The 16,075-nt window shown below is 49.9% G+C and overlaps 1 protein-coding gene across 3 annotated transcripts in view; it reads right to left on the bottom strand.

Moving 5' to 3' along the window:
• ZBTB16 (zinc finger and BTB domain containing 16) overlaps positions 1-16,075 on the bottom strand; it is a 189,798-nt gene that overhangs the window by 91,948 nt on the left and 81,775 nt on the right. For all 3 annotated transcript variants that reach the window (XM_082659197.1, XM_082659196.1, XM_082659198.1), the window contains exon 3: positions 5,126-5,223. In XM_082659197.1, the coding sequence (XP_082515323.1) occupies positions 5,126-5,223 (98 nt within the window). The remainder of the gene's footprint in view (positions 1-5,125; positions 5,224-16,075) is intronic.

A 16,075-nucleotide genomic window follows, 5' to 3' on the forward strand; every position in this document is an offset into this window, starting at 1 on the left:
AGTGCCCTAGGTGAAATGCAAATCATTTTGCTTGCACTGATTTTGCTTGCAATCTTGCCCGGCTCCTCCCTTCTAAACCCTGCCCCCTCCTCTCCCCACGCCCAGCCTACAGGCCCAGCTACACTGCACGTCACCCCAGGCGGCGTGGGCTGCCCCCACCAGGTGCTCTCAGAAATCCATTCTACCACCTTCTCCCAGGAGCCCCCTTCCTCCTTGAATTCCTCCTAGAACTCTTTCTTGGTGCTCAGCACACACCACCTTCTTTTATAACTTTACAGTCAAACATCTCTCCTACTAGACCTAAGCGCCCGGAGGGTAGGGGTGCTGCCTGTTCTCCAGTGTTAAGTACACAGAGCCTGATGCATCTGCTGGCTCCAGAAATGAATGACACTCCCAGAACAGAAGCAGGCCACAGAAATATGCAAGCCTCTAAATAGCATGCGGCCAAGGCAAAACTAGGGGCAAGCAGTTCTGGGTGTGCTCAGTTATAATCCACCAGCACATCAGGCCAAGCTGTGGGAAACACTACCTAATGGGAAACGCTACCCGAGCAAATCGCAGGACCAACTCGAGTCATCGCCCGAGTCTGTGGTTTCTGCATGGACACCCAGAGCTAGGATGTTCTCTTAAGAACGAACAAGGAGTGGCAAAGAGACAGAGGGTCACAGATGCTCCCACGAGGGATGGGGCAGCAAAGGATGGGCAGGAGACTTCAGAGGGATCCGGGGATGCAGAGGGGCTGGGATTCTTCCCCGGCTCCCTGCACTATCCTCCACCCAAGATTTATGCTCCAGAAGGAGCAGCTTTGCAAAGTGTTCTAGTGGTCACTTTTCTCACCCCAAATCTCTTTCTCAACGCTCGGACTTCCTGATCCCCAAACCACCTCTGAGAATGCAGGGTCTGGCCAGATCAGTCTCATTAGTGAGTGAGTTAGGGTATTGTTCGTTAATTTAAACTTATTGTTATTGTCAGGTATATCTCATAAACATTTGGTTAGTTAACGCCTTCAAATCGAAATCAAAACTTCAATTAAGCTGAACATTCGTTAGGGTCTGAAAAGAGAAAAAAGAAAGAGAGAGAGAGAGAAAGAGAATTGTCTCTAAGAAGAACCTCCTACAGGGCAAGCTTCTAATTAAACAAATTGTCAATTTCAACACAATGAAAACTGATTTAAGAGTATAAATCTGGTATTCCAGTCACTGAAAATAAGACCTCACAGTGTCGATCTTATACAGGCTGATTTCCTTGGACAGGGAAACATGGAAGAGAGGAGGAAGACAATTCGAGAAAGAGGAAAGCTGGGTGGGGGGGAGAGTGAGCCTTTGAGAAATAATATCTCCGCAGAATTCAATGAGGCCTGTACTCCAGCATCAGAGAAACTCCTTCTTTCCTCCTACTTCACCCCACCCCTACCAGATGAGAAAAAAAAAATTAATCGTGTATGATGACAAACTTGGCTCAGCACTCACTGTACACACTGTACCCACAAGGCTGGCACCCAGCCAGGCCTGGCCCAGCGCCAGAACTACAATAACAAACACAGGCCACGCTCGCCAAGAGGGGGTAGGGCAGCAAGCACGCAGAGCCCGTGCAGCTCTGCGAAGAAGGAGAGACAGCAGGAATGAGCCTCTCCTGGGCAGTGACAATATTTAGGGGAAGCCAGGAGCTCCCTGACCCCAACCCAGAGCCCAGACTCCCTTCACCACGGCCTGACCCCTTTTTAAAACACAGTCCCCGGGGCTGTGGAGCAACTCTTGTTCCGTGATGCTCTGCACTGCTGCTCCAACCCCTGGTGACCTTGTGTAAGGTGGGTCTGCGCTACAGACCCTCAGGGGCCATCCTGGCTGCTGCCTCCCTGCACGGAGCCTTCAAACCAAAGCAGCAAGAAAATCTCATGTCATCTAATCAAACGTCTCCTCTAAGACCTCACAAAGGTCTGATATCGTGCAACTGGGGGAGGAATTGGAACAGGTAAAACCCAACTTCTGCTACTGGAATCCCGGAGAAGACCTGGCACCACCGGCCCAGCCCTCTGCCCCCACCTCCCCGACATGGTCAGGTCTCTCTAGAGGCCTCAGGGCCTTCGCTGTTTACCAGGGGGGCAAACAATTCGGGATCAGCCTCACGAAGCCCTTGCTGCTGCTTTATTTTCAAGCCGTCCTGGCACAGGGGTGAGAGATATATGGGACCAGAGGAAGAGAAAACAGAGCACAGAAATATCAGAGTTGAAGCAGGCTAGGAGCTATCTGCAAGGGTGAATTAAGGCCTTGCTGTGACCCATCATACCTCCCCCATCACCGACTCCTCTTTTATAAGGGCAGTGGCAAGTGAATTTCAGAGGGACAAATCGTTTGCACAGACTTCGGCGACAGACAGGAAAAGTTAAGAAAATAGGCCCCAGCTCCCAAAGCTGCCAGGGTATCCACACAAGACTGTGGGACCTTGAACTAGCATCTCGGTCATGGGGTGGTGCAAGGTCACTCATCTTGTCAGAAGCGGGGGCTCTGCACCCCCTGAATGTGCGTAAGCAGCTCCTCCTCTCTCTGCCACCCCACCGGCTCTACCAACGCCACTGAAGTGTTGGGCTTCACGATGGAGACCTCGGCTAACTCACACTCAGCCGGTGGGCTCCTGGCTGCCCTCCAGTGAACCCCTGGGACACAGTCTAAACACTTCCTATTGCAGGAGAGACCCGGTGGGAGACTGGAGTTTCCTTGAGTTGCCCGGCCTCCCAGGCTGCAGTCGTCCATTCAACCGATATCTATAGACTCCAATACCGTGCCAGGTGATGTGCGGCACATAATGGGGACAGACCGTGTCCCCAAGTAGCTTATTCTAGTCTGTTAGGGGAACAGAGGGAAAGGGAAGTTACATTTACTGAGAGCCTATCGTGTGTCAGGCAGCGTGCGAAGCGTCTAACGGGAGCCTTCCGTTTGGAGGCTCAGAGGGTTTGCATTTCTTGCCCAAGGTCCCATGGTCAGGAGGTAGATGCCCAAATTCCTAACCCTGATTCCCAAGCAGGAGGAGATAAGGCAATTCCATTAATAACAATAATACAGAGAAGAAAGACTGGGTCCAAAGACAGCTTTGGATAAAAAAATATGGACCCCAGGAGAAGGCTCAATTGCTTCTGGCCGGATGTGAGGAACAGTTGAGGATGACATCGTGGAAGGGACCTTGGAAGATCTGGGAAGACTGGGGATGGGTTATTCCACGCAGAGGGAAGCGGGTGAACAAAGCCACAGAGCTTGGAAAGCGAGCTGTGCTGGTCCACACACAGTGTGGACAAGCACACGAGTCTGGCTAGTACACTAGACTCAAGGAAACAGTAAGGAGAAAGGGTGCTTACCAGGCTGAGTTACCGAGAGGGCGAGGAAGCTTCAACCGCAGGCTATACTACCCACGTGGAAGCATCCAATGGCACGTAGTCAGAGACCACACAGGGGGCTGGAGCACGGAGCGAATGAAATGGAAGACCCACACTCTGCTCTGGGGGAGGGTGGCTGACCTGTGGGCAGACAGCTCACGAAACTCCCCCACTAAACCCTCAACAACCTGCAAAGGTGAAGGGGGAGCAAAAAGATTGGAGGTGCAAGTTATAAAAATAAAAAGAGTGCACGGGTACCAAGCAGATGCCAAGCGCAGGAGCGCCTGGACCCAGGACTCGGGGCCAACGTGGGGCAGGTGGGGGGTGAGGATGGCTCTGAAGGGCCAGGTGTCGGGGAGGGGAGGCCCCACAGGGAGGAGAAATGGAACACAAAGACATGGGGTACAGCGAGACAGACAGTGGCCCGGTGCGGCCCAATCTTTGGATCTGGAAGAGGGAAGATTGGGAAGTGAGAAGGAGTTAGGGCACTTGACGAAGGGCCATGAAGGCCAGGGAGAGTGACAGTACCCCATGCAGCGCAGAGGCACAGGGGCTCTGCAGTGAGGCGGTGGCGAGCGGAAGCATATACAAGGCCACCGAATGCACTTCCACGACCAAGGCGATGGAGGCAGCGAGGACAGACTATAAACAGCCAGACTGTCCTCAACAGGAGTACGGTGATGGGAACGCGCCCGAACGACAACTTCAGCACTGGGGAAAGGGAGGGAGGTGGAAGCAGAAGCAGCCACTGTATGGTAAGGAGTGTACTACAGACGCATCGTCATACATTCTGTTACCTAACTGATGTGAGCTAGCAACACCTGCCCTTTACCGATACAGAAACTGGGGGTTCAGAAGACAAACCTGCCCGAGGTCACACAGATGGAGATCTGCCCAACCCCAAAGCAGGCTCATTTCACAAACACTTTGAACCACCAACCGCCTGGAGGGCCACTTGCTGGAGGCAAAATGGGAAAGGAAGAGCAGACACTGACCGTGGACTAGACAGACGGGAGACAGCAAGACCGAGTAAGAAGACAGCCCTCTCTTCTCCCCCAAAACGTGACTCCAAGGTTGAAAGGCAAGGGAATTAGAGGGAAAAGAGCACTGGCCCCAGCAAGGAAGTGCGGTGGCCTCTGCAGCTGAAGCCAGGCGACGGCTTGGCCTCGAAGCAGCAGCCCTGGACCTGCTGTATCCTTCCCTCCACCGAGAGCGCCTGGGCACGCTGCATGTCGGTGCTCTCCCCTCTCCACACCTCACGGGGCAGAGAAGCTTTGCTCAAACACGAGCAAAAATACCAGCAGCCGCCGCGTCGACCCCACTAGAATTGGATAAAATTAACTTGCAAAAGCCAGCACGCTGGAACTGGCTTTGTGTTCCAACCTTTCTATATCTATTTAATTAAAGGCTCCTGTATAATTAGTGAACCCAATAGCCAGATTCATTAGACAGCGAGAACCTAATTCCACAACCGTTCTGCTAATGAAACTGCGGTCTACTCTGGAAGGTGGATCACACAGGGCGCTGGGTACCAACAGAGCCCCAGGAAGCCCAGGAGAGCAGGACGATGGGCTCATCCAGACGGTCACATGGTCAGGATGGACTTTTTGCTCCAGGAGCCTGGACAGAGCATCCACAGGACGAGGTGGACCAAGGCCCGGCTGGCAGTGGGGATAGCCATGCTCTGGGTTGGGGGTGAAAGTGGGCAGGAGGTGGGTGCCCGTGCTCCAACAGGCCAGTCAGGGCATCCTCGCCTACCTGAATGAGCCAGTAAGTGCATTCTCAGTCGCAAACTATCCAGGAACCGCTTTCCGCAGAGCTCACACCCGTACGTCTTCATCCCACTGTGCAGCTTCCTGTAGGGGAAAGGAAAAGACAGGTTGCTGCTGCTGTGGCTGGACAGAAAGCAGGCCCACCCCTACCTGGGGGCTTGGCAGCCATGCCTGCGGCAGGTGAGCAAGAGGAAGGGAGATGGAGAGCAGGGGAGCTGCAGATGGGTGCTGACGGAGACATATCCCTGGATCCACGAGAGCCGGAAGCCCCCTTTCCCATGGAAGGCTGCCAGGGAAGCATCTATTCCCGGTCTTGTCCAAGGGCTAGAAGGATAGGGCACTTCCTACTTCTTCATCCACTGGCACGTAGACCAAGAAGAAAAATCAGATTCAATTGTGGAGAGAGGAAAGAGGAAGCACCAGGCCAGTTAGACAGACATAACCCTCACGAACTAGCACAAACCACACGTGGAGGCAGAGGCGCCTCTGCTTACTTCACTCGCAGCACGGCCCTCACTGTGCTGCGTTGTGCATATACCCAGCTCCCCCAAGAGACCGCTGACCCGGGAGGGCTGCCCCGTACCTGCTCTCTCTCATAGCCCAGCTCCCACACAGCGACTGGCACGTCGCAGCTTATTAGTGAACTGATGCCTTCGTGGACAAAAGATGCCCCTCTCTCGGGGCATCCAGAGGTTCTCAAAACGCCAGTCACTCTCCAACACACAAAACCTTCCCCAAAGGCCCAGCTGTCAAAGTGTTTTCCCTCTACGTCTGGCCAGAGGATGAGCCCTGGCAGAAAGAAAGGTTTGAAGAAACCAGGTAACATCACTCTATAAAGAGAAGGTGGCAGTCGTCGGTTTCGGCTTTCCAAAGAACTTCCATGTACGTTATCTCGTTTATTCTGTGAGGTGAACCTGGCACCCATGACCACCCCAGGAAGACAGAGGCCCTGGTAACCCCTGGTCACAGGCCCAGGCTGCAACCCTCTTCCGACCCCAACTCCCAGCCTGGGGCCTTTCCCACCAGACCCCACGCAGTCAGGAGCCAGCAACAGAGCTGGTCAGAGGCAGGGAAGCAGGCGGCTAGTGGGGAGGTGCTGGGACAGTCTGGGTCGCGGGCTGGCCAGGGGGCCATCTGGCCCAGAGCTCTGCCTTTCCTCCCACTCACACTCCTGTTCTCAGGCCTGTCCATGCCTCTGCCGGATACAGGATCCACCCCACCCTGTCTCTGCGCCTTGCCTGCCGCCTCCCCAGGGGCCTCAGCCCTGAGGAAGGGGACAGGCAGTGGCAGCCAGAGGCAGGAGCTGAGGGCGATGGGGCCGGCAGGTGGGCACCCTTAGAGCCAACAGCCCATTGCAGTCAGGATGTTGATGTGTTAGGACCACAGTCAAAGGCTGGAGGGCTGCCGGTACTGATATTAGATGAATGCAGGTAGGGAAGGGGAGGATTATACACTCAAGCCAGTGGTGCCCGGATCTGCTGTCCAGATCACAGAACTAAACCAAGCCACCCACTGCCAGCACCTTCCAAATCCCACAAGAACCCAGAGGTGCGTCAATACCCTGTGGGCCCCGGGATGAGTATGGGTGGCAGTCTAGCGGCTTGAAGACAGCGTAGGGGTCCACTGTGTGCAACTTCTGACAGTGATCGAGCCCAGGCCCCTTCACAGAACTCTTTCTCAATCACAGTCGTGTTTGCTTGCTTTCCCTTTACCCCTTTGCCAAAGACAACAAATGATTTCTCAATCACAAGTGCACACACACCCTCATCTATGACACTGTCGTGCACCCCACCCCCATGTTATCTGACCCCCGGCCAAGGCTGATCCAACCCAGTTGAGAAATAGTAACGGTACAGAACATTTTCACTGAACATTCTCAGCTCTAAACATATTTCACAATGCTGGGCACTGGGACATGTCCTACTAGCATTCTGGGCAAAGCACGGTTTAAAATATGTACCCAGACATGTTTGTGTGTGTGTGCACGCATGCATGTGCACACGCTGGAGCTGAGTACGCCTGTCACTTGCCTGGGCATGACAAAGGTTTGCTTTCCTAAGAGCTGTTCCGTGGAGCAGCAAAAGCTCTATTCACAAGTGGTTCCACAGGTGACCCTCGTACACAAGTTCATGGTCAGGTCAGGTGGACGGCAGCATGTGGGTTCCAGTCTTATTTATCTCCAACTTTTTCTTCACTCATGCTTTTTTTATATGAAATATTTATTTATTTGGCTGCGCTCGGTCTTCGCTGCAGAATGTGGGATCTTTGTTGCAGCAGGCAGGATCTTTCAGTTGCGGCACGCAGGATCTAGTTCCCTGACCAGGGATCAAACCTGGGCCCCCTGCACTGGGAGCGCGGAGCCTCAACCACTGGACCCCCAGGGAAGTCCCTTCACTAATGCTCTCCAGGGGTGCCCACCTCTGGGGTGGCCGTCAGGAGGAAGACGAGGACAAACACACACTCAGATTTGTTTTCCCAAAGGGCACTGGAGTGGCCAGGCCTCAGGTTTCAGCAGTCACCACCAGGATGAGCATCCCCACCCTGGCTCTTGGGCTCCCATCTCTTCTCCCTGCAGGTTTCAGATCAAGTCTCTCATCTGGGTAACTCTACTGTTGTTTTGTTTTGTTTTGTTTGGTGCAAACGGATTTGCCTGGCAACTGGTGTTAGTGGCCTTCTTGATCAACTGGATTGGCGTGGTGTGTAAGGTGATGCACTCTTGCCCTCTACTACAGAGGGAGCAGGATTCGGGGAAGGATGCCAGTTGAGCAGCCAGAAGACCTGGATTTTTGTCCTAACTTGGCCATTAACTTGCTTTGTGACCTTAGACAAACCATGCTATCACGATCTGTCTGCATTTTTTCACGATCTGTCTGCATTTTTTCACCTGTAAAGTGATGGTTTCTCATGGTGTCAAAACTTTATTATTCCAAAGTCTTACCCATGTCCTTTTACCCAGCCTCCAAGGAATTCCTCTGAGGGGCACTATTATCTCTCTGAGCCACGTTCCACTGTGTGATGTCTCATGACACCAGGGCAGTCAGGCTAGGACAGCCCAAGGAAAAAACTGACACCCATTCTCAGATATCTACTCATTTTAAAACCTTCTAATCCAGAGGACCTGACTTCCCTCCTTTACTCACCTGTGATATTTCAGGGAAAGAAACTTCCAGAACTGATGACCAGCCTTTCTTTGGAACCATTCTGCTGCCATGCATCTCGCAGCCTTCAGAGACATGGGTGTCCTCTCCTGCCCAATCCTTGGGGTAAGGAGACTGCCTTGCACCTGACCCACTAACTCAGTGCCCTGCACGGGTTCCCAGAGGCGAGCATGGCGTCCAAGTGATCCCACATGTAGTTCGAGGATGAAGGTCCTGCCTCACTGGCGGAGGGACCAGGGCAAAGAACACGAAGTTCAGAAGAGAAAAAGGGAACACCTCCCAGGCCTGGAGCTCAACTGAGCCAGTGCCGGTTCACCCACCCCTGTCATTATTGTTCAGACACCAAGGGGTGGATGTGAAGAGGTAGAGACTTCTAATCCAAAGCAAAGGGAAATGGCAGAGAAGAATCTGAGTGCATGCAAGGACCACCAACAGACCTTCTATGGCACGGGCTGAGGAATGGCCAATGTGGAAACAGAATCGCAACTGGTTTCCAGAGTGAAAGTACAAACTGCAGGATCTCAGGGTCCATCACCCTGGACCCCAACCCTTACCACCTCTGCCGCCACACTATGCCGCTGCAAGCGTTCTGATGAACATGGAAATTCCATCCGCCTCCTTCTTCCTCTCCACACACACTCATATTTTCCCAGGCCGGCCCTGCCTTTTCACAAGGTCAAACTACTCATGGTCATCTGAGGTCATCAGCCTCCACGATAACACAGGAAAGGAGGACAGCTGGGGACATCTTTGCACCTTTCTACATATGCTGCCTTGGTTTTCACACTCTCTTCTCTGAGAAGCAACAGTGTTGAACACTGTTTTGAAACACAGTTCTAGATGGCCCAAGCAACTCCATGCTGGACTCAGAGGAACGTCCATTCCCCACAGGCTTCAGGGCCCCACCACCCGCTCTTGGGGAGCAGGCTCAGGTGCTCCCCAACTACGACCACACCTGGCCCACTGGGTAAACTCCTGAAGGTAACAGGTTTTCAATTTTGTCCAAAAAGACAAAGAAAAAAATAACCTCTAACGGGTTTCTAGCTATTGTCTCAAGAGAACTGAATCATTATGGGAAAACAGAGGTAAGCAAATACGAACCTTTTAACAAGTAACTGGAGGGAAGGACACATTCCTTCTCACTGATTCTCAACCACACAACTCTCACTAGTAAAACCAAGCTAGCAAGCTCCACACTCATTCAAACCACTTTCGTGCTGCTGTGAGGCTGAAAGTTCATAAAAACTCATCTGCTCCAGACTGTAACTATATAGTAGCAGAAGCCGTGTTTATCTTTCCTTTTATTTATAGGGCCTAGTTGAGAAGTGACTGCTCAATGCTGCTAAAGAAATTCCTCCATCTGAGGTGGGGTCCAGGCATCCTCCTCTCATCTGAACACTAGTCCAAGCACAGGAGCTTCATGGGCAGCCTCCAACCTCATCCTGTGTCCCCGAAGTCCACACAAGGAAGGCCAACGGCAACCTCATAGCCGCAGAGCTTCAGACCAACCTCACCCTCGGGGTAAGTCTTCGTCTCCTCAGCCCGCTAGACGACAACAGCAGAAAAAGTGGCAGCAGGGAGAGACTCACGCCAGACTCCATCCTCCCCCACCCTCAGCCTCCAGGGACAGCTGACTACAACAGCTGTTCCCTAAGGGGCGCCCTCTGTACTACACCCTGCAAGAGAAGCTAGGCCTTCCTGTATCCCACACAGCCAAAGACTAAGGGGAGAAGTCTAGAAGGGCCAGCAGTGCTGCTTGTCTGAGAGAGAGGGGTTCAAGGCCCAGCACCACCAATGTTCCATTTCTTCCCAAGTTCTCTGCCTGGAGACAAATGGCAGTGAGAACAGACCAATAGGTAAGAAAGTCTAGAGAGGGAATTCTGTTCCAATAACCCAAGGGCTGCCCTTCTTCGCTGTGCCCCTGGGGAGATGGAAGTACCTGCCGTACGAGTTTTGCTGAGCACACCACACCAGCACTGAAAACTAGGATCTGTTATGAGGGAAAGTGAGCGGAGGGAACTACCCACTTTTGCACGAGGAAAGATGCGGTGGGGAAGCCATCCTATAAGGAGGGGCCTTTATAAGACAATGTGTTCTTTGTTCTCACCCTGAGTGACTCTATCCCCTGCCCCCACCAACATTCCAGCTCCAGCGGCTCTGAAGGTCCTTCCAACTCACCCCCTCTACTTGGTCTGAGCTGCCCCACATGCAGAAGTCACCCCAATGCTTGATCTTTTGCTTTCTGATCCTGTGACAGTCAACTTGACCTATACAGTGATTCTAGGGGTACTCAGAACAGACAAGGACAAGACAGGAGAGTCTGTGAGTCAGCTCCCAAAGATGGTCTAAATGATCCTACTTTCTCAAAAGCCTGCTGCCCCATGGGAATCAGTACTCTCCAAGGCTCTCTACTTACCATGGGAACACAGCCCCGTGCAAACCTCTCACCCCGCTCTTGATCAGGACCTGCCCGCTGACCCTGACATGCTACCGTGTCTCCCTCCCATGTGGGCACTGTATGAGGGGGATCCCTTCACAGGCTCGGACAATGCTCTGTCTTCAAAGCAGTAAAGAACCCTTAAACCCAGTGGTAAGAGAACCTCACCTGGCCTCGCTCACCTCTCGGAGTCGAAACGCAACTGACAGAGGAAAAAGCTTATGTACTTCAGCAACGGGCTCTCTCTTCTTCCCCAGACCATTAAGTTCACAATGTACCTTCAATGTCCACTTACCTTCAATTCGAATAACAAGAGGAAGGCCAAATAGTCAATTCTGCCCATTCTGGGCTTGAATTTTAAGAGGAAGAGACGAATGAAAAGCCATTAGGTTACCAGGGATTTACCCCCAAAAGCAACTTCCAGGGAGACTGCAAGGTGTTTCCATACATGGTCTAGTCTCCTGTACTTTCTCCACATGCCTTTTTGTAGCGAAGGAATCCTCTGAACAGAGCCTGTTCCACTAGAGGCCTCCACCCTAAGCCAGAGCAGGTCATCCACAGGACATCTGGGATGCTCAGGGAATGTTCCCTACCTTCTAAGGGTGACATGGTACCTTCTCAAGGAGCATCTCTTAATGCCGCCAACGGTGAGTGACATATATCAGTCCCCGGGGGTCAACAATCACACCCAGTACCATTCTCCTTATGTACTTACTTGGAGAATCAAGTTCCTGATTCTGGACTAAGCCCTTTATAAGTTCTTCCGAACTATAAGTTCCTAGAGGACAGGAACCAAGTCTCCATTTCCACCTCCTAATCCCTCAGCACAGATGCACGCAGCCAGAGCAGACCCACGAGAGGCCACCGCTAGCGAAGCAGTCACCAAGCACCCCAAGACAAAGGGATACTTGACGCTGAAATCCAGCCCTGAGACTGCCTGAATTCAGAGAGGAGGTCTGGTACCCCCAGGGAGAAAAAGAAAATAATAGTTCTAATATTGGCTAGGAAATGGGTCACGTTCATTTTCTCAAGGCATAAATAAGGGAAATTATCCTTTTACCCACTTTTTTTAAATGTTTGGATTAGACAGTCATTTGACAAGCTGCGAATGCTTAGCTGATATTACTGCAAATTATCCTTCTAGCAATAGAGTTCGTTGCTCTCTGACTAATCAATATTAATAAACATTACTGAATGCTTTTACAACACAATTTATTTTTTAATACAGCTCTTTATGTATGTCATAAAGTAAATATACCAATAAAAGGCAAGGATTTCAAACAACAGATTAAAAAAGGCAACCAAGAACTAACAGAGTGCTAGTCAACACCTTCCATGCTGCTGAATGGGGGGCAGGCCTGCACCGAGCGTCCCTCTGCTGGGAATCCAGGCCTGTGGGCCATGGAAGATGGTGGCCATTTGGTTGTTTCAGAGCCTTTTAAAGGGAGGAGAGAGAATACCAAAGGAGGCATGTTTTCTCAAGAATGTAGATGAGAAGTGCGGTATACTGACTGACCGAAACACTGGACTAGCGGTGGGGGGCTCAGTGCTCAGCCCAGCTCTGCCAGAACCATCCGGATGACCTTGGCCAAACCACTTACCCTCTCTAGAGTTCACCCTGCAGCTTTGCAACAATGCAAGAATTGAGTTAGATGATTTCCTAGGTCCTTTCCAATCATGTTTATGACACCAGAAGGCTGTGGCGTTGACAGGGGCCTGTGCTAGCCAGACTAGACCCTCCTTCGTGAAGGATCCAGGCCAGACCCACCCCCTCAGCCCCTGTTATTGAGCCCAGAACACAGGAAGGACTCAGTGCATCTTTGTTGAATGAATGAACAAACAAACATGAAAGGGGATTCAAGGAGAGAAAATGTAGAGGCTGAAAACTCCCCCACTGCCTCTACACACACACACACACACACACACACACACACACCCCACCCCCTCCCCCCACCACACACCCCAGTACGAGAACAGCTGTCCCTACAGATGGCCAACAGGCACATGGAAAATGCTCAGCATCACTAATTATTAGAGAAATGCAAATCAAACCTACAGTGAGGTACGACCTCACACTGGTTAGAATGACCGTCATTAAAAAGTCTACAAATAACAGATGCTGGAGAGGGTGTGGAGAAAAGGGAACCCTCCTACACAGCTAGTGGGAATGTAAAGTGGTGCAGCCATTATGGAACAGTATGCAGGTTCCTCAGAAAACTAAAAATACAATTACCACATGATCCAGCAAATCCCACTCCTGGGCATATATCCAGAGAAAACCATAATTTGAAAAGATACATGTACCCCAATGTTTATAGCAGCACTATTCACAATAGCCAAGACATGGAAACAACCTAAATGTCCATCAACTGATGAATGGATAAAGAAGATGTGTGTGTGTGTATGTACACACACACACACACACACACACACACACACACACACACAATGGTATACTACTCAGACATAGAAAAGAATGAAATAATGCCATTTGCAGCAACATGGATGGACTTAGAAGTGAAGTAATACTAAGTGAAGTAAGTCAGAAAGAGAAAAACAAATACCACATGATATCACTTATATGTGGAATCTAAAATATGACACAAATGAACTTATCTACAAAACAGAAACAGATTTACAGACATAGAGAACAGACTGGTGGTGGCCAAGGGGGAGGGGGGAGTGGGAGAGGATGGACTGGGAGTTTGGGATTAGCGGATGCAAACTATTATATAGAGCATGGATAAACAACAAGGTCCTACTGTATAGCACAGGGAACTATATGCAATAGCCTGTGATACATCATAATGGAAAAGAATATGAAAAAGAATGTATATATATGTATAACTGAGTCACTTTGCTGTATGGGAGAAATTAACACAACGTTGTAAATCAACTATACTTCGGTAAAATAAATTTTTTTTTAAAAAAAGAACAGTTGTCCCTATTATCCGGAAGAGAAGATTTCCTTGGGGTTCTTAGAAAGAAAGCGGTCCATTCTGCCTTGGCCTGGGATGGAGGCCAACCTGGAACTCACTGAAGGGTGGTAGGAGCTGTCCTGAGTCTTGAAAATATGAGGAAGGACAATGGCATCCCGCGGCCATAACCACACCAAGTACAGTGCTTTCAGATAAGGCTGCCGGAGAGTGTTAAAATACAACGTCAAAAATGACAAAGGGCCATGCTAATCTCCCCGCAGCAACTGCTCCGAGAAGGATCTCCGTGGCTGCCCGGTACCAGGAGGCCTGGGCTTCGGGCTCTTCTGTCACCGGCCCGTTGTTTTAAAATACCCAGTTCTCCTAAGTCATTTATTTGAAATATCTCTCACAACAAATTTCACCAAGAACAAAAGTTTTTCATTTGTGCACCAGGCTATAGGATGATCTTATCACACACAATCTCATACTGTCTCTTTCAACAAGGTCTTAGCGTGCTTATCTGCGAAGTTCCTAGTAGCCAAATATGATTGAAATGTTCTATTTATGCTCACTGGATTAAGGAGATGTTGCAAAACTGCACAAAAACCTGGCAGATGTAAGCAAGGTATTACAGCCTGGCCAGTTAAGATCTGAGGGAAAGGGATCAATACACACTTTTGTAGTTTCTTTCTTCTTCTTTTTTTTTTTTTTTTTTAAAGAAACCAGAAAAGTTGTGCTTTTAGAAAAGGGAAGAGGAAAAGAAGTAAAATGCCTTAAGATTTATAGCTTCTCAGAGCTTTTTCCAAACCCTAAACAGGGCACCATGGTGCATGCTTGATGATGTCAGCCCAAGGGAAACAAAAATAAATCCAAAATATTCTCTCCAGATCCTAAAAGGCCCTATAAGGGAATTGAACTATGGTTACGGAGGAAGAGCATTTTTGCTTTCTCTCTCTCTCCCATATGAGGCTTTCAACCAGCGCACATAGCCAATTTCTGGGAAAACCCTTTCAAAAAGTTATAGATTCCTCCTTAATCTTCCTGTTTTGCCTGGGTGTGGGCAGGAAACATCGTCTCCTAGTTATCTAGGCTCATTTTGACATGTTCTCCCTTTAGCCAAGCAGCCAAAACTCTACCTTCAGATCCCACAGACCAGCCTTGGATCCTCAGAGACTACTGAAAATAACTGAGGTTTATTAAGGACCTAAGAAGAAACCCCTGCAGAATTAAACCCTTCGGAAAACCTTCTTAATGTATATTGCCTCGTTCTTTCTGCTTTAGCACACTGAAAACTGAACTACTTTTCTATGAGGATTCTGAGCTTTAGAGCCATCATTCTGAACATCAGTTACGAACACGAGATAAGAGGATACACTGATGAACCTGTAAGGACATCCAATCACATTGTGAAAGTCACTGTCATTTTGTTAAAGGAAAAAGGCAAAACCCCACCAGATAGCCACTTCTTTGCTGGTTCTTTTTTCTTCTAGAAAAATGCAAAAAAAAAAAAAATCTAGTCAACGAAGGTTTTATAATAATAAGGCTAATGCATTGATAGATCACATCTGACTCTGAAAGGGTTTGCTGAGGGTCATCTCAACTGCCTCATGTCTGGGGAAGAAGGGAGTACAGTCCCCATTTTGTAGATGAGGCTGAGTGACTTACCTTCCCGTGAAGAAGACGGAAGTCTCCAGACTTCTCACCTCCAGATCCACATTCACACTTGCCCACCTGAAAGAACACCCACCCCACCCATAACATCCCCTCACTGCCTCCCAATAAAGGCACCGGAAAACAACCAGCGAGAGAGGAGACACTGAGAGCACACCCAGGATTCGCAGGACCCGAATCAGAAAGACGCAGGAACAGAGGAGCGACTGAGAACACAGGTGAGCCCAATGACGGCACCCAGAGCCCACGGCAGGCTGGGTCTCAAAGGATCTTCATCACCTCCTACCGGGATGACCGCAGGGAAGGCACACAGCCTCACCCCCTACTGCTGTTTAGTATCTGTTAAGCACCTACTGTGTGCCTGGTTCTGGGAAAGTAAGACTACACTTGAGCTGCAGTCCATCTGGGTAGGTCCTACATCAGCATTATTCTCCATCATTATACTCGATTGATTTCCTTTATAGCACATTTCCTTAACACAATTGACAGGTATATATTGGGTTTTTGCTACTATTCTTTATCTCCACTAGACTTTAAGCTACATGAAGGCAGAAGGCATCTGCTGTAGCCTCAGAGTCTGGTACAGTGCCTGGTACAGAGTAGGCATTCAAAACATTTTCTAAAATAACAGCTTTATTGAGATTATCTACATACCATAAAATGCACCTTTTCAGAGTGTACCTTTTGATGGTTTTTAGTGTATTCACAGAGCTGTGCAACCATCACCATTATGTAACTCCAGAATATTTCCA

This window comes from Grampus griseus (assembly GCF_964374135.1).
Source record: "Grampus griseus genome assembly, chromosome: 8".
Lineage (NCBI taxonomy): Eukaryota > Metazoa > Chordata > Mammalia > Artiodactyla > Delphinidae > Grampus > Grampus griseus.